Here is a 22,922-nt window from a genome sequence, read left to right on the forward strand (position 1 = left end):
GCAATAAGGTTTCGGTTTCAAAATCACTTTCCAACAGGTTTTAAAATTACCGAGCAAAGTTGCAGACGCAGCGTTTCCTATTTTCCTATATCTCAGGAAAGTCGTAAAAAACATTGTTTAAACCTGATGTGAGCTTATTATAAAATTCCCTGAAACGTTGGCCATTTAACTGTCTCTGTATCTCTTCAGTTTTCAAGATCCGAATGCACGCATCACCAATTTGGACCGCATTTTTTTTCAACAGTTGGGGCTTTTTAATGGTAATAACTACTAAAAAAGACATTTTTCAGCAGGCGCACTTACCCACCTACAGGAAATAATTTTCCAGTCTAAAAGAAGGTAAATTGTTATCCGTTTACTCTCTATGTCGACTTTAATCTATATCTCACAAGCAAATCGTTTTTTTTTACATTTCTTCAATTATCTACTTTGCTTTGTGACTGTGCTGGATTTTGTTCCGTATCCATCTGTGATAATCGCAACCTATGGAATCACCGCGAAGTAGATTCGCTTGCAAATGTCCATTTTGCACTGTGTTGGCCAATCTTGCAGCCTGACGCAACAATTCAAGTTAGCTCATCCAATCGACTAAAGACTAAGCAATATTGACCAATAACCGAGCTATTAACCAATATTACAAAAGGATCATAACAATAAACAGAAATCGCCGAGGCGGCAATACAAACAGGAAACCAAAGTTGAAAAAATCGTTAATAAACCAACAGATAATTGACTATTCACCCTTCGCGAAGCAAACGCGCAACAACTTGCCGGTTCTTGCACATGAAGCAGGGCAAGAAACAGCTGTTTCTGAATGAGTACCCGGAGTACCGGGTCTGCTGGGTGGGGGGAAAGGCCATCGAAAGGCCGACTGGTATTAACTGAGAGAAATTCAAAACAGTTCTCTTCGACATTCATTAAGCAGCGGTCGCGATCGTCAAGTACCGATAGTGCTGAGATTCTCATGTGACATACTATCACAGATTCGTTCCGGATTAGTATTAACGGAAAAATTGGTACTTCAAGTGACTTTGGTAAAATGGTGCGCAGTTTAGCCCAATGGACCAAAACGCTCAGTTTTCCGGCTAGAATTTCCCCCAATAATAAGAGCTCCAAGGAGAGTGTTAATATCAGCCAAGTGAGTCCAACGGTTACTCCTACACCCAGCAACACCTCTTTGGGACCCATTTCGAAGAACGAGATTAATAACATGATGAGCATGAATAACTGTTCGTCACTGACTGAAGTCAATCAAGTAAGTTCACGTGTAGTTTGAAATTTGAAAATTGTGAGATCTAGCCATAAAGATTTGAAAATGCGTTTCAACTGAGTTAACCTGAATTAACCTGAAAAGCAAATACTCAAATCCTCGAGTTAGAAAAATGGGTGAAACCCAGAGTAAAATAATATGAAACACGCATAAGTAACATCGCAAGTTTGTCTAAGGAGTTCTAAACTAGTTCTCAGGGTCGCTGGAGGTAATTTAGGTACTATCTGGACAAGTAAGTACCGAAATAAACACTTTTATTACGAGTTTATTACTGAATTGTGAATTCATGGTATTCATAATTTTCTATTGAAGACCATCAAACCCTGTTCTCAAGGGTTGTGAAACCAACACGCCAAAGAACCTTCCAACATAAACTAGCGAATCGGAGGGCTGAATTGGAAGGTGCCTATTTGGCCTTCATTTAACCGGCACGGGCCGTAATTTAAGTGTATAATTTCTAGGTATTTACATTTGTGAACGTCGTAAAAATCGTTCTAGCTATAGACCCATTGACGAGTCCCAACAAGACCAAGTAAACAGGTCCATCTTTGAAAATGTCCGGTCACCGACAACCTTGCATCTGAAATACCTGAACCATGAGCCGGCCAACTAGCCATCAAACTTGTTCAATCTTGCAGAAAATACCTTCGAGATATTTATTACGGTATTGATCTCGCAACCGAACTCCTGCATTCTTACCTGTTCAGATTATTGCCTAGAAGCGAGCCTTATAGCAGGTTTTAGACCACAGCCACAGAAGATTTGAAGTTGAAATTTTAAGAAAAAATTTCGAAGAAAGACCTGAAGATTGTTGCGACATCTAGCACAGTTCCAAGGGGGTCAACATTCAACATCAAAAGTATCGAATAACCATCAGCATCTGAATACAGCTGGACCACCATCAGATGTCCGAAACGTGTAATAAAATTATGCAAACAGCTGTTTGGTTGTTGGTACGGCCATGGGTGAGGTGGGCAGATGTATCTGAAAACACCTTTAAAAGTACCTGAGCAATTGTTGACCTTTTACAAAGAGAAGAAGAAATCTCGATTAGGCGAGGCACGTTCCCAGGACACGATCTGCCTCGCCTGTGAAAGTCCTCAAGCCGCAAGGTTATTTTGGCTACCCTTCAAGTTAGTTCAGGATAGGGCCGAGTCTTGGGCTTTAATGAGCCTTAATTGAACTGTCAGACTAATGAAACCAATTTTTAGGGATTTGCCCCTTTAGTTCCTTTGTAAAACCAATTGACTCTATTGAGTCTAAATTGAATTCAATTATCTCTAGTTAACTCTTCTTTTTCCCGGAATGTTGGTCGAAATGAGATGTTTTAGGAAAGAACACATACTTTCTTACGGCGAAATTATTTTACTCATCTCTTTAAGAAATTACCGTAGTAGCAACTATTATTCTCAATTAACTAGCATTGCATTGCGAATATCAATAGAGTTGCAGGACGTTCTCTTGATCCTGCTGTTAATACGTAAACATTTAAAATTGATTTAGTTACTTCGCTTGATTTAGACCTCTCAAGGAAATATTTAAAATGAAGATTAAAGAGAATCAATTAGAGAAACAGGCCTGCAAACATAACTGGGCACCCTATTTAAACAACTCTATACCTACCTGAGATATGTAACATATGGTCTAAGTCACCAGGAAATGTGATCAATTAGTATTGGTATAAAGAGGACTGTGGCTCAAAGCTAACGGAATAAAATAGCAGCTTTCGTTACTCTAACAAAAGCTCTACTGGTTCGCAACTATCGTACAATAGTAAATGTTTCCTACTTCTGAGATTCATTGCCATGTTATTACTGACAAAGTAAACCGTTAAATGTTGTGCTCTTCTATTCCAAATAATTCTTATTATGCGGATTCGTTAATTGCTTCATTCGGGACTAGTTTTTCTATCTTCGATTTAAGCAAAAATTGCTAGTTTAACGAACCGATTCAAATTATTTAAGTTGAAGGAGACCGGTTGTGGTTTTGTCTTGTGGCGGCGATCGCGTACGATGAGATCATTATTTGTCCATTTTCGTCAATTCGAAAAAAGTGCAAAGGCTAGAATTAATTAAGATAACATAAACTTGACCAAATTACCGTCCAAACCGCCGGTACCAGCTCTAATAATTGATTGTGGAAAATTTTGGGTTCAATTCGTCATGATAAATTAACCCACTGTTTTATTGTTGTCGAGATCATTACAGGATGTTTGGTCAAGCTGAGATTTTTTATTTGTTAATGTTGAACTTTTAAAATGAGCAGAACCGAACCCCAAAAAAATCAAATTTTAAATGACGAGTTTTCCGTCTTTTACGGTTTTTTTTCTATTTACAGCTCTTTTTCTCAAAAACGAATCGATGGATTTTAAATCGCATTACATCATTAAATGTAGCTTTGAAACACCTTTAATCACACTTGACCCATGCTTCAATGAAAATAAAAATCGACCTCTGGCTTGCAGGTGAGGCAAGCAACATTTAGAGGAATCGGCAAAAGTCGAAAGATAATATTTTTTGTCCTATTTAATACTGCTTTTGAATTTTAAGAAAATAATAATTTGTAAAAAAGTTAAGAGGAGGGTCAATTTAGACCCGCACTGTATAGTCGAAATAATTTTACCCTAAAAATTCATTCGTAAATGAAGTCTTCAAATCTGGTAAGGAATATCACTCCATGCAGACTTCCTGCACTAATGAGTTTCCTAGGTAGGCAATCGATAATCCCATATACCTATACAGTGTAAGTGAAAAGAGCAAAATTTCTCTTTGGCAAAGAGTAAAACTTGTTTTGAAAGTGAAACATTTAGATTCGAACAGTAAGTGCGTTTGATGGTTAGAAAGCACATTTAGAAGAGGTTTTCATAAACAGAAATTCTGAATATTTGTAACAATCCAGATAAACCATGTGGACCATTGAATTTCGGTGTTGGTAATTCTCTAAGAAAAGGACGCATACATATGAGAGAACATTTGACGGCACAAGAAGCTTCGCCACACTTGCTTCAATGGTTCACTTTGGTAAATTGCAAAAACCCAAATAGAACTTCTGCAGCCGCACATGTGAGTAATCCCTAAAATATGATAATTAATCCTGGAGTATAAATACACGCTAGACTTTTAAGCTTAATTGAGGCAGATACTGAGACGTTCAGCCCCTTTAAAAGAAAAAGAGGTCTCGGAGGCAAAACTTTGACAAATGGTACTAGATATAGCAGTGCATATGGGTGGTACGTGTGAGTGCTTTTCCTCATATTTCGTTATGATCTTGATTTGAACGTTTCCAGGAGTGTTTCCATTAGTGAATTTTAGCGATATTGGCTGGTCAACTGCGGATTTTTCTTGCTTCGTAGGTTAATTGCACGATCAATCTTCTATAGAATTTTATCTAGAATATTCTTACAGAAACCACATAACCGTATTACATAATTTAAAATTCACATATTGCAAAAACGGTTGGAGGTCTCTTTTCACTTAACAGATGCGTATTTCATATTAAAACGGTGTCTTGTCTGGGTAATTGCCGTGCTCTTTATAACGATTTGAATCTAAAACGCAGTTTCTTCGCCACACCACAATGGTTTTTTTTAATTTATTTGATTTAGCATTATCCATGAAATCATTTTGATCCGAGATCTATTGCTTCGTATTATTCGCTCGAACGGAGGTTCAAAAGCAACATTTCTAGAGAAAAGTTCGCGGCATTCCAGAAGTAAATGTGGACTTGCAGGAAAATTTCAAAACATCCGGCATAAAAGCTGCAGATTTATTTCTTGCCCTGAGTGGCGACTAGAGGCTCCCATCAGCCTTAACGGAAGGAATGTTAAATAATTTTATCGCTTGCTATAATATAATCAAGCAAATGCCATGCATCATGCAGGTAGTGTTATAGATTGACTATTTCCTGTCTGCATTTTATAAGCTGCGAACGGCATTGGCAATCAGTCGATCGGGCAATTTATAATGCATTTGATTCTCTTATCAATTCCTTATTGAATTCACAATTTAACAGCTTCTCCCAATAAAGAACTTTCTATAACCAACTACGGTAATTTATGGTTAAATTCAATATCCGTGCATGTATCATTTTGCATGAGGTTAACTGTATCTGCTCCATACAATACACGTAAGTGTGTGTTATTACTCTTTGCATCATAAGCTGCCAGTATATGCACTCCTGACTGGTTTCGGAGTTACCATTAGAGAGGTTATTCACCCATTGGGAGGAACACAGAAAATCGGAGGAAGTGGGTTTTTTATTAGCTATCAAACTATCATAATACGGCCTGAATGAGCTCAATGTTACAGTTGGCTTCTTGACACAGCTGTATGGGCTTTTTATTTCGTTTTAAAGACGTATCTAAGTCATCTATGAGCTTAAGAGCATTAAGAAAAAAATCCACTGCTGATTGCCAGCAAGCAGTTCGGGCGGTACCATTCAACGATCACCGTTTCGAATGTTCTCACCTTGACGAAAACACAAATTATCTGTTTATATTGAGGATGGCCGTTCTGCCTTCTGACAAATTTGGGTAGATCATTCTTCAACTGTGAAACCTGACAGGTGAAACGCATCGGAACACTTTTTCGATCGCTCACACGAAGAAGAAAGAAGAAGCATAAATTCAATTTTGGGATTGAGATCAATTTGGTGGAAAAAAGAGATGCAAACAAATAAAAAGTTAATTGAAGACAATAGCTCTGCTGCTCGCACTAAAGTAATTTGACGATTTATTTGTAGCTTTCACGGATGTTTGCTTGAGACGTCCGATTTTAATGTTTGAATTATGTCTTTCGTTCTATCACGGTGTTTTTTCCTGACGAACTTTTTGAACCCGTAGAATAGAATTTAACTGTCGCTTCAGGAATCGGCCAGAGGCGACTCTAGGATGAGTTCTGGACTAAGTCGATAATAGACTGTTCAGCAAGAGCAAAAGCTCAGAGTTAGTCCGGACCATGCACCTTTCAGAATTTTCCTAGTTCTTCAGTTGCGCCATCGGGTACATAATGTACGTAGATAAATTAAGTAAGTCTAGTTATTATAAAAAGAAAACAACACCACGTTTTTATAAGCAACCTTCAGGCCAGTGGTTTCTAATTACCCAATAAACCACCGAAACACAAAAACCAATCTAGTTGTTATAATAAGACTGATGCAAGTGAGAATATTACAGAAACACTCATCAAGAACAGTAATAACACCCAATTGTTATAACATAGTCGATTAAAAAAAGGCATTAGAATTGCGAAATTAATCACTTTTTGGCATATACTTTTTCAAATTTGCGGTATTAAAGGCTCGGTTCCGACAATCAGAGCTGTGCCACGAGGAGAAGACAGAATTTTAGTAAATTCGAAAGAAAATTGTCATCTTGTACTTAAGAAATCCCTTCCAATTTGGGGCAAAACATGAAATACACCACTAAAATTTTAAAATTAAAAAAAAAATTATCATTGGTAAAATACCGATAGACTTATTGAAAAGATCGTTGATTTCACAGGAAAAAATGATTTTCAAAAATTTCCATCGGTCAAATGCGTCGTTTTGGATCGATAGGTCTATTGGTTGTAGGTAACAGAGAATTGCAGTTCAAATCAAACAATTATCTACAAAATCCCGTAGTGAATGTCGGATTCAACAACCAGGGATGTGCTTTGAAGGGCCTTTACCGAGGATATTTAAGAGATCTCAAGGGGTTTGTAGAGAAAATGACTGTTCTATGCCACTTTGTGTATTCTCACTTTCAGGGAAACAGTGCGCCACTGAATTTCATATATTTTATGGATATATTTTCCATTTCTCATTTCCTCAATAGCTTTAGCTCCTAAAGCAAAGATGAGTCAAAAGGTATTTTCGGGGTTCCAGGAAGCGAATTCGGGTTCAACTGAGGTATGCCGGTTCGGTTCGAGCGATTATACTAAAAAGCGCACCTCGAAAGTTGCGTAATTTCCTTGAAGATTTCAAACTTAATGTGCCCAAAAATTCTCCTAACTAAGGAGACATATTCCCCGCCATGCAGTTCCCGGAGGTGTTAATTAAAGAAACAATTAACTACCCATTACTCACCTTGATATTATTATCTTCCAAGTGATTCAGACCCATCAAAAACATAAATTTAGGCCAAATCAATAGAGCTCCTTCGTTGTCAATTTTTGGTCAGTGTTCCTTAGTGCTTTGATATGTTTGTTTGGGTTTATCCGTTAGAGCTTCCTATACAAACCCGACCAGTTGCACAGAAATATTTAAGACAACTATGAAACCTTGGTAAGTTGCTTCACAGCTGAATTAGATTTTCGTTTCATTGTACTCAGTCATTCTAAACGATCATTTAAGCCTGTATTCTTTTGTTGATGGTTTTACATAGGCGTGTCCGGGGGTTACTGAAGGTATGACAGACAGTTTTAGCATGAAGAAATTGATACTTTTTCGAATGTGGTATCTGGTGCTATGGCCTGATCGGAAGCATTCTAATCATAACTCGTACTTTTGGCATTAATTTAAATCCGAAAATCGTCGCGTTATCAGGATTTTATCAAAGAGTCAATATCAAAAAGTCCGAATGGTTTTGTGGTTTATCCATCTACATACTGGAATTCAGACAGTATCACCTTTGTATGCAGATTCTAAGAAGGTCGACACTCGGAAACCGAGCTGTGCTTTTAAATTCTTGTTAATAATACCTATACAGCCAGTCTGGTCGATGGTCGATGACATTCCATGGGTTTATTTATAGGTCTTCAAAGAAGAAGCTGTTAGAACTTTTGATGAATGGAATTTGGAATTAGTGCGAGGTTAATTTGAAGTTTCAGCGGTGGTAGCAATTGAGGTACGTACTGACACATTTGGTTATTTGGGCTTTCCCATGTGGATCTGGATAAAGAACATAGAGAACCCGTGCCTTTTCAAATTGATAATTGTAAGATTCACCATGATCATCGTCATGTATTTTTTGGTGTTTTGCACCAAAACATTCCTTTCCACTATTTTTTGAAGTTGTTGCATCGTATTTTTCAACAGAGCGCTTCAAACCCCTATAAGCGATCAACATTTTAATGAGAGATCTCTAATTGCTTCAAAGGCTTTTTTCAACCCCCATATGGGGCAGAGAGCTCCAAAGAGATGGAAAATTGGCACCATAAATCTCCCTTTCCTACAGAAAAAAAATGTTTACTCTCATTGGCCAACAGGCGTAAAAGCGCCTTTCTTGGTTGCTTAAAACAGGACCGTTTGACCCACCAGCGAAAGGATGGTAAAAACTCCATGGCGCGCGGAGATACATAAAGTCTAGTAATATACTTTCCAGAAATTGTGAGATTTTGGTTTTGCTAAAGTTTTCAGTCATTGTGGAGACAAATAATCGAGACCTTCCTGGTTAGACCGATCTTCTACTGTATGACGGTACTCGGTGGGTACCCGGTGGTTCGTCAGTTCAACACCCCTCCACATTTATCAAAATGGCGAGTTGTTGGTACCATGCTCCTTCCTCACAAAGCAAATGCGCGCACGGTATAATATTTTGAATTCAATGACACAGTTTCATGTTATTCATATTTGCTCGCTCTAATGGAGGCGCCAATTCGAGATTCCTCCAATTAACCTTAATTGAATTTATGACATAAATCATAATTAAACTTATTTACAAGTTAAATCTGCCCTAGATTTGCACGTAAAGTAAACGCCCGAACCTGGTGCAAACGCAAACGGTTTTTTTTTTAAACAAAGTTTATGTTTAATGGAAAATTATAGTGCGTGTGCATGTTGCCTATAAAATGTAGGTTGGGTCGGTTACGATAACTCATGCTATTCTGTAGCGCTTTAGGGGCTACAGCTACAGAACTGGTAATAGGGGATATGCCTCGCATAGTCCCTGAGCTACAGCCGTTTAATTTTTGAGGTAAATGCACGTTACGTGCTTAAAATTGTAGATGCTCATTACCGTCAAACTACTACAGGTATATTTTCTTCGTTAATAGAAAATTTATTCGCGTATTATGGACCATAATAATCGAGTCGAGACTTCTTGCTTAATTGGGATTTTACGTACTTAGCTGGTAAAAAATGGTACGCTTTAAACCTCAAAAGTCAATTGACCTGCAAAATAAAATACCTACGGAATCGGAAGGCGTGCTAATTTTCCAGTTGTAATTAATTTGTTCTTATGGCCAGTTATTACCGCGGTTATTGCTGGTCTATGGCTAATTAATATTGATCAGTGAAGCAAATTAAGTGCCTTGAAACTATTTTTATCGGCTTATAGCACCAACTCTTTGATCACAGAGAATGCTAATTAAGATTCGAAAAAGAAAAAAATTGCAATAATAAACGTTTAATAAGAAATACATAGCAGAACAAGTATTGCGCTCTCTACCCAAATTACGTGTTTCGCTTCTTGTCGTTTGAGCCACCAAATCTCCCTTCCAGTCAAATTTTTGTTAATAATGCAGGGGGGCTCAGAACTATGGGATCAGACTCCTAGGAATCGTTCAATGCAACAATAGAAAGCATTTGAATACAGTTGCAGTAATCGTTCAAAATGTCGTGCTTGAATTTGGATGCACCTGTTTAAACGACGTACATGGTTTCTGCGGACTTGGCTGAAAATTTGATAGTCGTTTTGAATAACTTCAAATGCCGCAATAATTCATGCAATCAGGTTTTGCTCTGTTTCCACTGGCTTTCCATAAACTAAAGACTTTACGTGTCTCCACAGAAATAAATCTACAGGTTTCAGATCGAGTGACCTAGGGGGCCACCTCTCCCGATCCAATGTTGGGCGAATTGATAAAGTTCGAGGACGATACTTTAAACAATTACTGTAATATTATTTTGTACAAATAAATTAAAATGAAACGTACTAAAGCTCGATAAAACACATTTTTGCACATAACTATCTTAAGGTAACACAACGCCGCAGGACCTTCGAGAGACGTTTCCGGACATGGGTTCTCATACTCAGATGTCTTCTATTTTTGCGCTGAATAATCATTAGAAGTTTGATCCTGAATTACCTTGTATAATAATTTGTGTATAACTCTTTCGGAATTTAGACCAAGTTAACAAATTTTATTATGCAAAGGTGATTAAAATCGTTGTTTGCTTTCAAAATTCACAAAATCATTGCTACTTGTTTTAACACTCGAAGAATATTTATTCAGGGCCTTGCAAGTTGCCGCGAGCAAATAAGGATTTTAGGGCACCTTCCAAAGCATAGCCGATATTTGTGCAGCGAAACAGCTTAATTGCAAAAGAAGACCCTAAATCTGAAATAACAAAAAATATGTGTATCAATACATACCAACCTCAAACAAATCTGTGTATCTTGAATCCTGATTCATCGCAATCTGAGTCATGCAGAGACAAGAAATGAACGTGTCAGACAAGGTGGACAAGTCATGCATACAAACGATGAATTTATTACAACTACCGGGTTCTCCTGCTGTAATCATACCGAAACCTTATAGAAAAGCATTATTTATATGCAAAAGTTAACATGCCACTCAAGTGTTTAATCGAAATATAATATTTCCCTCTTCATGAACCTGATAGGAAGAAGTTCATGTATCGAATGAATGCCATTCAATCTCTACTACAAGACTCCTTAGGTTCCTTGTAAATTAAAACACACATTTGTTGCCATCGGCACACGCATAATCTTTATGGTGTTAGTTATCAAGATAAAAATATGGTAAAACATAATGACAACAATAATAAATCACTACCTCGTATTGTCTTATGAGTATTGCGTGTAAGAGACACCATTATTAACACATCAATTGTGGTAACAGTAAGTCTGAATCACCTATGATGAGCAAAGGTATAATATTTAGCATTCGTTTCCCTGGGAAAAAATTAGTCATTAAGCTTACTGAATATCACATAGTTATGCCGGTGTCTTATTTCCAGATCTACTCTGATCCAGAGTCAGAAAAGGCGATTATGAGCTCAGTGGTGTATTGCATCCATCACAAAGAAGGCTGCAAATGGTCGGACGAGTTAAGGAAATTAAAGGTAGCAAACAGCTTTATTTAATAACTTTTCATGTAATTATCTAAAAATTTTCTCAATCAGGCCCACCTTAATACCTGCAAACACGACGCCATTCCTTGCACCAGTAAATGCGGAGCCCAGATCCCAAGGGTTTTAATGGAGGACCATCTTACATACACCTGTCCACAACGCAGGACTCGATGTGAATTTTGCACCAAGGAATTCAGTGGGCATGGATTAGAAGTAAGTCGTCCTGAGACTGCGACAAGATGTTATGTTATAAACATTAATATGGAAGAGTGCATGAACCTCGGCATAAACAAACGTATCTTAATGGGAAGCAGAATATTAATTTTCTAAACAGATTTCCAGGCATTTTTGCCATCTGTTACGCAGTTTATGTTTAACTATGAATGGGCTTACTATTACATGTAAACAAAAATATAAAGTTGCATCAGCAGCATTATACGTGGAATAGACGTTTTTATTCTTACACTGACACTGTATAATGCAATTATGTAGATATGCAAGTAGTACCATACAATGAGATCTCAGGTTAGGTCAAAATTGTCGAAAATCCCATTAAGATTGGCCTGGTTTCACCGAAAGTCGAGCCAGATCAAGTATCTACTTACTTAAGTTAATTATCCCTCAAAATTTCCCAGTTTAAGAAGTTCGTATTGAATATTAAGTACTTTCCTTTCAAGCTGGTCGATAAATTGTCTGCAAATTGCAGAGGTTTATTTCTTGAGATCAGTCTGAGTTGGACTAAACTTAAGTGAAAATTGGACACACTGTCTGTGCAGATTAATCAGCATTATTTCCAGTTTCTCGAAACTTCTTATGACTAGATGGATCGAGTTTTCTTCAGAATCATCTTGATCCGACCAGTACACATTGAGACCAATTTGTAATAGTCCAAATTCTGGAAATATCCAAATCACGATTAACCGGGTTTCTTAAAAAAATTGAAAATTTTCATCCGCCAAAGTGTCCATAGAAATGCTTGTTCCTGCTCAAGCCTATCTAGGACAGCTTAAAAAAGTTGTATTTTTCTTTCAAAAGATTTATATATGAGAGTAGAGAGATGCAGCCTCCCACCATGTCCTTCCCACGAAAAAGATTTGAAAATAATCCTGCGTCTCTTCCAAATATTCATCTCAATCAAATATAAACCCACATCTAACTCACTCTTTGTACTTACAGAACCACGTTGGAACCTGCGGCTTCGAACCCCTTTACTGCGAAAATAAATGCGGCGTTAAAATCCACAGACGCCACTTAAGCCAACACAAGATCTCAGACTGTTCCAAACGCCTCTTACCCTGTAGATACTGTACCAAAGAATTTGTAGCGGATACCTTGGCCGCCCACCATTTGAAATGCGGAAGAGTTCCCATCCAGTGCCCCAATCGATGCGACGTCAACGTTTTGGCCAGAGAAGAGCTGGACAGCCACCTGAAGGAAGAATGCACTATATCAGTACATAGCTGCAACTTCAAAGAAGCCGGCTGCAGATTCAAGGGTCCTAGATACAGCATGGAAAAGCATTTGGAGGAGAATTGCCAACAACATCTGCAAATGATGTGTGGTGTGGTGTCCAAGCAGCAGCATCAAATCACTTCCCTAAAGAGTGCCTTGTCCAGATTGTCGTTGAACTATTCTGGTACGCTCATCTGGAAAATCAGCGATTTTTCAGCTAAGATTGCCGAGGCTAAAACCAAAGAAGGGATGGAGCTTGTGTCGCCTCCGTTTTATACTAGTCAGTATGGATACAAGCTTCAGGTATGTTCTCTAAAATTTTCCTTTAAACACCTTTAATTCTAACGAATTGATTAATTTCTAGGCTTCACTGTTCCCAAATGGAAATGGAGCAGGGGAAGACAGCCACATATCCGTCTACATAAAAATTCTTCCGGGGGAGTATGATGCATTACTCAGATGGCCCTTTGCTCACTCCGTGTCCTTCACACTCTTTGACCAATCTAGCTGTCCGGAAAAAGCTTGTAACATTGTGGAAAGCTTCATTCCAGACCCCACATGGAAGAACTTCCAAAGGCCCAGTAAAGAACCCGATTCTTTAGGATTTGGTTTTCCGAAGTTTGTGTCCCATGAAATGCTTAAGAAGAGGCATTTTATGAAAGATGATGTTATGTTCATACGGGTTAAGGTGGATCCCAGCAAAATAGTTGCAGTTTAGAAGACCAATATTGAATTCAGAATTATTCGAACGAATCTTTATCCTATGAAACATGAAATGATTATTTGTAATTTACACATTTTTATGATCTCGAATAATGTAAATATGCATGTAAATACTTGATACAGTACAGGCCTATGGCTTTGTCATTTTTCTAAGTAGCCATTGTGTGGCCTTTATTTATCTGAATTTATACTTATTTTAGTAGTACAATTATTCATATGAATGTTCGTAGGTTGTATTTTTGTGTTTTATTCAGAATTCAACTTTTATTTGAAGTAATGTGGAGTTTTTAATTATTTTTATATTCCGAATAAAAAACTAAAACAACTAAAATCACATTAATTTGCAAGCTTTCTAATGGTTTTGTTAATTTTGTATTTTTGTGATAGCTGGGGAGACCAAAGGACGAAATGTATAAGAAAATGTTGTACATATTAAAATTATTTGTATAAAGTAGTTCTTTAGTGGGTATATGCATATGTTTCACTCATCCGGTATCAGTCACCGATATAATATTTAACTACTATAAACAGTATATGGATATCTTTTGAAAGTCGATAACAATGCTATAAATATGTAAGTATTAATATTCGAGACTGTGTACTTTGTTTTCTTTTTGGTAATACAAATTATGATTTTTAATACAAGGAAAATCAGAGTTTTGTTTGTGAGAAAGAAATCCTTTTCTTGACCTTTACCTACTCAGGTTTTATTATATGATGCGAGGAGTAATTTTCTTGTCAAATTCACATTCACTTCAGTCACGATTTAACAGATATACTATCTTGCTAAACTCTTCCAAATTTGATAAATAAATAAACAACAAATTAATTACAATATAAAATATCTTTATTAAGAGCATCAACACAAAATTATGTCTTCTTAGCTTTTTTAGCTGCTTTTTTTTCCGCAGCTTTTTTCTCATCGTGTAATCGTCTCTTTTTCCTCAGCAACCAAATTTCCTTTGCCCTTTCAGTTTTACCTTCCATCATACTCTTGTACAGTTTCTTATGCTTCTTTTTAACCATTTTCTCTCGTAACCTATATTCTTGCCTCTCTTGTCTGTTCTTTTCCCATGGAACTTCCTTATACACTTCCCCAGTTGTAACAGAAAGTTTGGACTTCTGAAATTATAACAACCGCTTTAATTATTTAAACAACAATTTTTATGGACACTGTTGTCACCTTATTCGTATTTTCAGCTGCAACCTCTTCTAACTCGTCTTCATCTTTATCTTTATCATCATTTTCAACTTGGTCCCCATTTTGTTCCAAATCCTCACATTCACTATCAGAATTATCATCATCACTGTCCATTTCTTCATCTTTTTTATATTGTTGTTCCAACAGTGTCGGATCATATAATGCTCTTTCTTCAGGTGGAATGTATTGTTGATCTCGATCTGAATTTACTTAAAAAATGTAACAAAAATAACATGAGCAAGAAAGAATATACCTGGATCAATGAATGGAGACAAGTGAGGTGGCAACATTTCACCCATGAAATACTTATTCACAGGCAACAGCTCACGAACATTTATGCTATCAAACACCCATTGAGGTTGAATATAGTACCTTGAAATATATTGTTTGGGCATTGAGGGCCTATCAACAATTTGGTGGGTAATAGTTTCATCATTTTCATCAAAAGTGGAGCCTGTGGATATAAAATTACTAAAAAAATATAACATACAATTTGGTTGTTATTTACCTAAAAATAAGCTCTTATCCCAAGACACTTCCCCTCCAAAACATCTAATAACAAAAACAAAAGGTTCTCGTGGAACTTCCCTATTCAAAAAGAACTTCAATCCCTTGAAAAGGGTTTTCAGCTTTTTTATTTTTTCTGCTTCCTTCTTGGCTTCTTCAATTTTCTCAGGATTGTCTTCATTGTTAAAATTATCAATCTCCACCTCATCTTGAACTACATCTGCTGACATTTTGGAGATTGGAAAATTCAGAGCACATACTCTTTCTGCCAAAAATGCCTCTGAATCAACTAAAGCTTTCTCAGCAGCTGTTGGTGTAATAGATGAGTTAAACTTGGGAGGGTAATAAAGATTAAGGCTATGGTATAATCGAAAGTTTACAAAGCCCAAAAGTATTGTGTAAAATTCTACAAAAGTTGACATTATTTTGAAGTCAACTTCAGCCCTTTCCTGTGGCTCAAAGGAGAAGTGATGTGGCACTATCCAGGTTACTGTTTCCCCTTTAATTTCTGCTTGATAATAGTAGCCTAAAAAATTCCTTCTGAAGAAAAAAACTAAAAATTCAATCACCAAAGTACCTTTGATTGAAATAAATACTTTTCGAAGCGCTTTAGCTTCGATAATTGCATGCAAAAATTCCATTGACAATCTTTGACACAGAGCAGACTGATCTCTAGGGACATGTGCCAGAGATGGAAAAGTACTGAATAAAAAGCACAGAGTTAAACAATCATCTAAATCCCTTAGAGCATCAATGAAAGTTGGATAACGTTCCTTGACTATATGGTCAAGCTTAAGAGTAGGATGATTATTTAGAAATTTATGCAGCTTCTCAAAGTCCTTTATCGCTCTGGCGCGACCAACTTTTTTGTTAAATATCTTGTAATCACGGAGTTTCCAGATTATAGGTTCGTGCAGCAAGAACTGTATATCTTTTACATGATATAAAGTTTTTATTCCTGATTGGCCTTTTTGGGCTCTTTTTCTGTTGCGTGGTTCTCTCGGATAGATACCCTTTAAGATACATAAACGCCTGAAATCGTTAAGGGAGAGCTGCAGTTTTTTGAGGGCTGCTTTTCTGGACATGAACTGCGCCCCTTCTCCGGTAGTATACTAAAGATGGAATAAGTTGATTTAGTTGGCAATATGATGTAGAGTAAAAACAAACCTTCTTTTTACGTTTTGCGACCATTCTTTGTGTAAACAGTAGCTGGAAAGTTAAATTTAATTGATGAAACTTAAAAAGAGTTATCAGGACAACAACCACAAGCCACGTGAACTAAATTTAAGGTTATAAAACATTAAAACAATAGAAAATGTCAAAGCAATCGCTTCCCAGTATTGCATGCTCAGACATGAAAAGAATTTCTTCTCTCCTTATCAATCTCCTTTTATCAAACAAAGAAACCAAATTTGTTTAGTTACTATTTTCCTAATCTCTCTCACTCTTGTGTCCTATTGTGACATGTCATATTTGACACTAACCAATCTGAAATTCTAAACTCTAATAGAAAAATTTTGCCCAAGCGAATGTCATGTACGCGAAATTAAATACGAATATTTTTAAAATAATGCAAATTCCTTGCAGAAAATCATTATTAAATAGTAAAAACAGTAAAAACGTCTTTCTAAAATGAAATTGCTACATAAAGACATAGATAAAGGGGGTCAGGGGTAAGTTTTTTTTCAATTTTGAGGTTAGTTTCAATGCTTTTTGGGGCTCAGTAGTTACAATCAATTTCAATAAATGTTATTTGTAATACCTTTTTAGAGGTTACACAAATCAGATTTTGTGCTTTAATGCTCCTAATAACGTTTGTTTATCTTTATAATCTTCATAAAGCACTGAAATCACTGAAATCTGGTGACTGCAAGAGATACAGAATATACATACTATCTTGTGCTTATGTTACTATTGCTTATTTTTATTGTTCCAGTTTCTATTTTCTTAATTAAAAAAATTGTCTCTTGTTTCGGCTGGTTGCGTTATTTTATTTCGTGAGGTTAACACCTCTGACATCCAGGTTACTGGATGCAATTAAACTAGTCTTAGAAACTATATTCTTTTAACTGCACATATATTTTTAAATTTTTTACTTTTATATTATCCTTTATTGAATAATTATTGGCTTATTAGCCTCACAAATTACAAGCTCTATTTCCGACTCCCAAGTAGTCTTAAGTACGTTTACAGGATCTTTGGATCAGATATGGGCATTCAGGAATCAAATCAGATGATTTAAGGTATTTTTTTACATGTACTTATTTGTGGTTACAGTGTAGTCACCTTGATCCCAGAAGAGCCGGAAGACATGTGGCATGCTTACAACTTGATTGCAGAAGGAGACTCTGTCAAGAGTTCCACCATTCGTAAAGTACAATCAGAGTCCTCAACAGGTTCTTCTACATCAAATAGAATAAGAACCACCTTAACAATTACAGTGGAAAGTATTGATTTTGACACTCAGGCTTGTATGTTACGGCTGAAAGGTAGAAATATTGAGGAAAACCAATATGTCAAGGTAAGGGTTTATTAGAAACCTTCTAATTGAGACTTGGAGACCATAACATACCAAAAAATTAATAGATGGGAGCATATCACACATTAGATCTGGAATTAAATAGGAAATTTATACTACGCAAACAAGAGTGGGACTCTGTAGGCTTAGAGAGAATAGATGTTGCTTGCGACCCTACAAAATCAGCTGATGTAGCTGCTGTTATCATGCAGGAAGGTTTAGCACACGTTTGTTTAATCACCTCTAGTATGACACTAGTTAGAGCTAAAATTGATGTTAATATACCAAGGAAACGGAAAGGATTTGCTCAGCAACATGAAAAGGTCTTTAGTTAGCATGTTTTTAGCATGGTTTTCATTTTATCTGTAGGCTTTAGCGAAATTTTATGAGCAAGTGATGCAAGCGATTCTAAGACATGTGGACTTCGATGTCGTGAAGTGCGTCCTTATTGCTTCACCTGGTTTTGTAAGGGACCAGTTTTTTGATTATATGTTTCAAATGGCTGTTAAAACTGATAATAAAATACTCTTGGAAAACAAGTCCAAGTTCATGTTGGTACATTCCTCATCTGGATTTAAACACTCACTTAAAGGTAGATGATAAAAATGTCGTGGAAATATTGCCAGAGAAACACTTAAAATTTTTTTTAGAAGTGCTTCAAGATCCAGCTGTGATGGTGAAGATTTCAAACACAAAAGCTGCAAGCGAAGTCAAAGCATTGGAACAATTTTACACAACATTGCAGTGTGAACCTGCGAAAGCGTTTTATGGGAAGAAGCATATTGAGAAGGCAAATGAGGCTCAAGCTATAGAGACTCTATTAATTTCAGATAAATTATTTAGGTATTTGTTATAATTTTAAGGCCAAAAAGTATTAAAAAATGGACTTTTCTTTGTTGTAGATGTGATGATGTAAAATTAAGAAAAGAATATGTTGGACTCGTCGATTCTGCCAGAGAATCTGGAGGAGATGTTAAAATATTTTCCAGTATGCATATTTCAGGAGAACGTAAGTAAATGTGCTAATTCCCATAGTTGTATGTGTATTTTTGAATAATTTGAAATTCAGAATTGGAACAGCTGACAGGGATAGCAGCTGTCTTGCGCTTTCCCATGCCGGAACTAGAGGAAGACAGCGAGGATGAAGAGGAAGGAGGCTAATATTTAAACTATTGAGACTATTGTACACGAAAAGTATAAAAAAATAATCGTGTTATCGGATGGTGTGCCAAAAAACATACTAACTCTTGAAAATTTTTTATCTGCATCAGAACAATTAACTAATTCCTCCTTCCAGCTCCATATCCTTTTTGAGATTAAAATATTCAAGATTCGATAATATAATTGAGTGTTAAATATAAATAAATAATGAGTTCTATACCACGGATAACCACTAATAATCGCGTATTTTTGTACTTTTCGGCCCTATACTTAGGCAAATTGTTACAATTATCCAATTTTTATAATCAAGTTTTATTATGTTAAAACTGTAGGTTTATTGTGGCTTTTTTTGTTGAGTAAGACATCGATTGTTTTTAATTTTAATATATTTTGTCGTAATAAACAACTAGTTGTCCTTGTTGATGAGTGTCGTAGTTTTATTTTGTTTTAGATTTAAGAGGAGAATTGTAACTTTGCCACAAATGGAAGAGAGAAGAGATGATTTGTAATTTAGTGAAACAATAAAATATACAGAAATAAGGAACAGAATTAAGGCTAATCATCAAGCAGATTATTATTTGTAATTTTGTTTATATGTTTTTTTTATTATCTGTTATCTGTTTAATTTTAATAATGAATACATAATTGGTTGCAAATGTAGCAGTTTAAAATTACTTATTCTTACCCAATTTATAAAATTAGGTATTTTATTAATATTGATGTTATTATTAATAAAATTATTACGTTCCTACTTTTTATCGTGAGCTTTTAATAATGACTAATAACTAAAGGGTTAACAAGTCTTTTTACTAATTGTTTGACGTTCAATACGTATTTCTTATCATTTAATGGGCATTTTCAATATACTTATAATGGCTTACGCATTTATTGTAATGCTCAGTATAGAGAGTTTCAGATCCTTTTCGTGTTGAATTTTATTAGTGTCGGTGAAAAGTAAACGAAGACGGAAAATCACAATGGGAGCAACTTTAAAACGAATTATGCTTGTGGTTGTGTTTTTGATTGGAATTTCCATACCTTGGACAGGTTGGTCGAAAAAAATGCGATGAAGTTTTTAAGCTTTAAATGAATTTTTTAATTTTTCGTTTCACAGATGGTCATTCCGTAACCAATGAGCACAACCGAGGTAAGCAATAATAGGGAATTTTACATTTAAAATCACCCACTTTGCGTTTTCTTTCTTTGCTATAGAGGAAGGATTTAAGACAGAAATCCACGTTAATGGATTCAGTGAAAGCTTTTTGCGGTTACCAACAACAGTGTTAAACCTTGTCAAACATTTTCTAGTACTTCCCAAAACAATTTTTAGCACAGTGCTCAGATTTGTAACAAATGCAGCAATAACAATAGAAGACGTTGGAGGAAACTCTACTGCAGCCATTATTGGTTTAATCAACGAGGCTGGAATGCTAGTCGTGGATGAATTGGTAGCAATAGGAGTACTCGAAGGAAAAACCATTGAAAATGTCTTAGATTTCGTGCAGAAATTAACTCTGAAAGTTATTGAAATAGTATGGGATGTTGTGATAAAAATGAGCGCTTTTATTATGGGCAACCTTGAAGCTATATTCAAAAGCTTGAGCGGCATACGAGGGATATTTATAAAACTAGCTAAGCTACCAGTGATTCGCAACATCATAGAAATCATAAAACCTTTCAAGCATTTGATTAAGCTTATAATTGAGACTCAGATCAATACACTAAGGACATTTGTCAGTGGAGAATTGGTTAAACATGAAGATTTCTTCAAGCCTATTTTAGACGGTTTGTCTAGTAGAGTTCTGATATTGAGCAATTTCCTGCATGCTTTCGTTAACGGCGATTTGCAGCAATGTCGAGGGTATAATCATAAAACTTCCTCACCAACGGGAGATTTGCAGTGGCAACTCAATATGTGGATTGAACAGGTTAAAGTGATCGTTTTGAGGATATTGGGGTTGGTTAACTTAGCGGACAGTGTTCAGGTGAAAATTAACGGTGAGTGAATTTATATTTGGTGAATTTTGAAAAAATTGGGGTTTCAAATGTGGCTTTCCGAGTTTGCAGCAGATTGAGTTTTTTAGTAAACGCTTTCCCTATAACAAAACCTTTTTTCGTTGTAGGATCGTCCTCCTCAGAATCGGTTTCAGAAGTTTCCGAATCAACAGGTATGTACCTGCCTATCATCTAATCTTCATATCTGCATCCTTTCATCCTCCCTTCCTAAATTGACTACAGAATTTCGTCATCTTCACGTTGCATTCCTGCTATGAGCAGTCGTTAAGATTTTATTCCAACCTCCTCATTGCCACCTCATCAAATTAATTCAGATGGTAATAAGTCAATCCTATAAAGTCATGTAATTAAGTAGTCAAAACAGACACGCGATCATATTAAATTGCAGCTACCACATTTTCATTTCAGATGCATCAGCTCCATTTGGCACCGTCGAATGGTCTACGGAGGCGAATTGACCAGGCTGAAAACATTTATTTAATGTGGGCTATTGTATTGGTCAATCAATAAAATGAGCAGTTTTTCAAGTCAAAGCAGTTTAAGTGTGTAATTTCCGAACTAAAGCAATGATATAAGTTTTCCAAAAAATAGCGTTTTGGGAGTACGTGCAGTATTTCGAATAAATGATAACTCATTAGTCAACATTAAGATTTATTTTATTTTACATTATATTTTATAACTTACGTACAATAAAACTGCATTAAAAAAGTTCACATCTAAATGGTACTGTTATCATACCTATGGCTCAACTTAGATATGATAATAATATGAAATTAACAATATTCATATTTTACATTATATTTATTGTTACTTCTATTCCTCTAGCTTATATTTACACCCATTTTTCTGCCCACAAAATCCGCTTTTCGTCACCTGAAAAGTGCAGCGTCCGGCACTTTACAGCACTTTTTACCTTTTTGATTAGTTCTTTTTACATATTCTAAGGCACTTTGCCTGGCACAAGACAAGAAGCAAATTTTGTCAGCTTTCCGTATATTTTTTAGCATTTATACAAGGCGATTTATGACGATTTCAGAAACCTCGTAGGCCAAAATATACATTAAATCTAGTAACCTTGAGGTATTGGTACAAAAATAAGTTACTTATCTTCATTTTTGCAAGTGGATTGGACAATGGTTTTGTGACGAATGAAAAAACGGCAAAACATTAATTACACAGAAAAAGGAGTGGCTAATTCTGATTATGATAAACATGAGTACTTAGGTGAATTACAGTTAAGTGCCAAAGTTTTAGTGTCTTGATAAAATTATCTGGTGGAAAAGTGCTTGTGATAGGCGTTTATTCGCCGGTAAAATCGGAATAAGACATCTTTCCAGTCGCAATGACCCAATGACCCAATGACATCCATATGACTTTGAGTGTTTATTTTTTGTAAATGAAATACCCTGTAGCTTGGGGAAAAAGTAAATAGCGGCCCATTGCTTTCCCTGTAAATGATTGTACATCACATTATGTTTTTGGTTCTCTACTACATAGCTTTATAACATTATAAACTTTTATATTACACAACATACATCTATTTATTGCGTTTTAGTAATTTTAGGAATATCATATTGTCTATCTATATGCATAGGTACACTACTTACACATCGCAAAAACCTTCGGTTTCTCGTCTTTATACACATATTTCGGATTACTCCTTATTAATACTCAGCGGAGTTTATACCATATGCACAGGCTCAATGCAAGAAACTTCCATCGAATAAGCATGAAAATAAGAAATTACAGATTTTCAATGAAAGTTTGTTACAGCATAAATTTCTTAATCTAATAGTTGATTGATTTTTACAGATGCATATCACAGAAAATAGATTTTAGATTTTTTGGTAAGTTAGCGTTCCTTACGCAGTTACTAGCGAAACACGATTTGATTTTTGTGTAACAAATATTCGTTGCTCGTTGATTTTTAATTTTTGTCTAAGCTTACACAGAGTGATTGCAGTTAATGTTCCGCCACACAAGAAAGGGCTCAGAGTTGTATTCTAACAATTAGACTTTTTACATTATTTATAAGCGAAATTATATACATTTTGGAA

The 22,922-nt window shown here is 35.9% G+C and overlaps 5 protein-coding genes across 8 annotated transcripts in view; 4 read left to right on the top strand and 1 right to left on the bottom strand.

Annotated features, from left to right (window-relative positions):
* Traf4 (TNF receptor associated factor 4) overlaps positions 1-13,916 on the top strand; it is a 32,929-nt gene extending 19,013 nt beyond the window's left edge. For 3 of the 4 annotated variants that reach the window (XM_066396956.1, XM_066396957.1, XM_066396958.1), the window contains 4 exons: positions 11,174-11,278; positions 11,339-11,500; positions 12,464-13,042; positions 13,104-13,916. In XM_066396956.1, coding sequence (XP_066253053.1) covers positions 11,174-11,278; positions 11,339-11,500; positions 12,464-13,042; positions 13,104-13,457 — 1,200 coding nt within the window. In that variant the 3' untranslated portion in view covers positions 13,458-13,916. Of the gene's footprint in view, positions 1-592; positions 1,256-11,173; positions 11,279-11,338; positions 11,501-12,463; positions 13,043-13,103 lie in introns of those variants that run through there. The other variant, XM_066396955.1, reaches the window with a different exon arrangement.
* Positions 1-22,922, top strand: part of LOC136413470 (facilitated trehalose transporter Tret1-like) — a 174,342-nt gene that overhangs the window by 24,267 nt on the left and 127,153 nt on the right. The gene's annotated exons all lie outside the window — the stretch shown is intronic.
* LOC136413459 (pescadillo homolog) lies at positions 14,288-16,482 on the bottom strand. The gene is made up of 6 exons (XM_066397031.1): positions 16,338-16,482; positions 15,748-16,282; positions 15,172-15,696; positions 14,917-15,117; positions 14,646-14,863; positions 14,288-14,584 (listed from the first exon to the last, which is right to left on the bottom strand). Exons 1-6 carry the CDS (start codon positions 16,359-16,361, stop codon positions 14,333-14,335), a joined length of 1,755 nt encoding a protein of 584 aa, XP_066253128.1. The 5' UTR covers positions 16,362-16,482; the 3' UTR covers positions 14,288-14,332.
* Positions 16,664-19,276, top strand: pelo (protein pelota). Its single transcript, XM_066397061.1, has 7 exons — positions 16,664-16,843; positions 17,448-17,691; positions 17,757-18,011; positions 18,058-18,280; positions 18,339-18,531; positions 18,591-18,697; positions 18,758-19,276. The coding sequence occupies exons 1-7, from the start codon at positions 16,803-16,805 to the stop codon at positions 18,847-18,849; spliced, it is 1,155 nt and encodes a 384-aa protein (XP_066253158.1). The 5' UTR covers positions 16,664-16,802; the 3' UTR covers positions 18,850-19,276.
* On the top strand, positions 19,739-21,586 carry LOC136413487 (uncharacterized). The gene is made up of 5 exons (XM_066397073.1): positions 19,739-19,896; positions 19,964-19,996; positions 20,062-20,847; positions 20,973-21,017; positions 21,274-21,586. The coding sequence occupies exons 1-5, from the start codon at positions 19,827-19,829 to the stop codon at positions 21,321-21,323; spliced, it is 984 nt and encodes a 327-aa protein (XP_066253170.1). The 5' UTR covers positions 19,739-19,826; the 3' UTR covers positions 21,324-21,586.

Source organism: Euwallacea similis, chromosome 14, assembly GCF_039881205.1.
Source record: "Euwallacea similis isolate ESF13 chromosome 14, ESF131.1, whole genome shotgun sequence".
NCBI lineage: Eukaryota > Metazoa > Arthropoda > Insecta > Coleoptera > Curculionidae > Euwallacea > Euwallacea similis.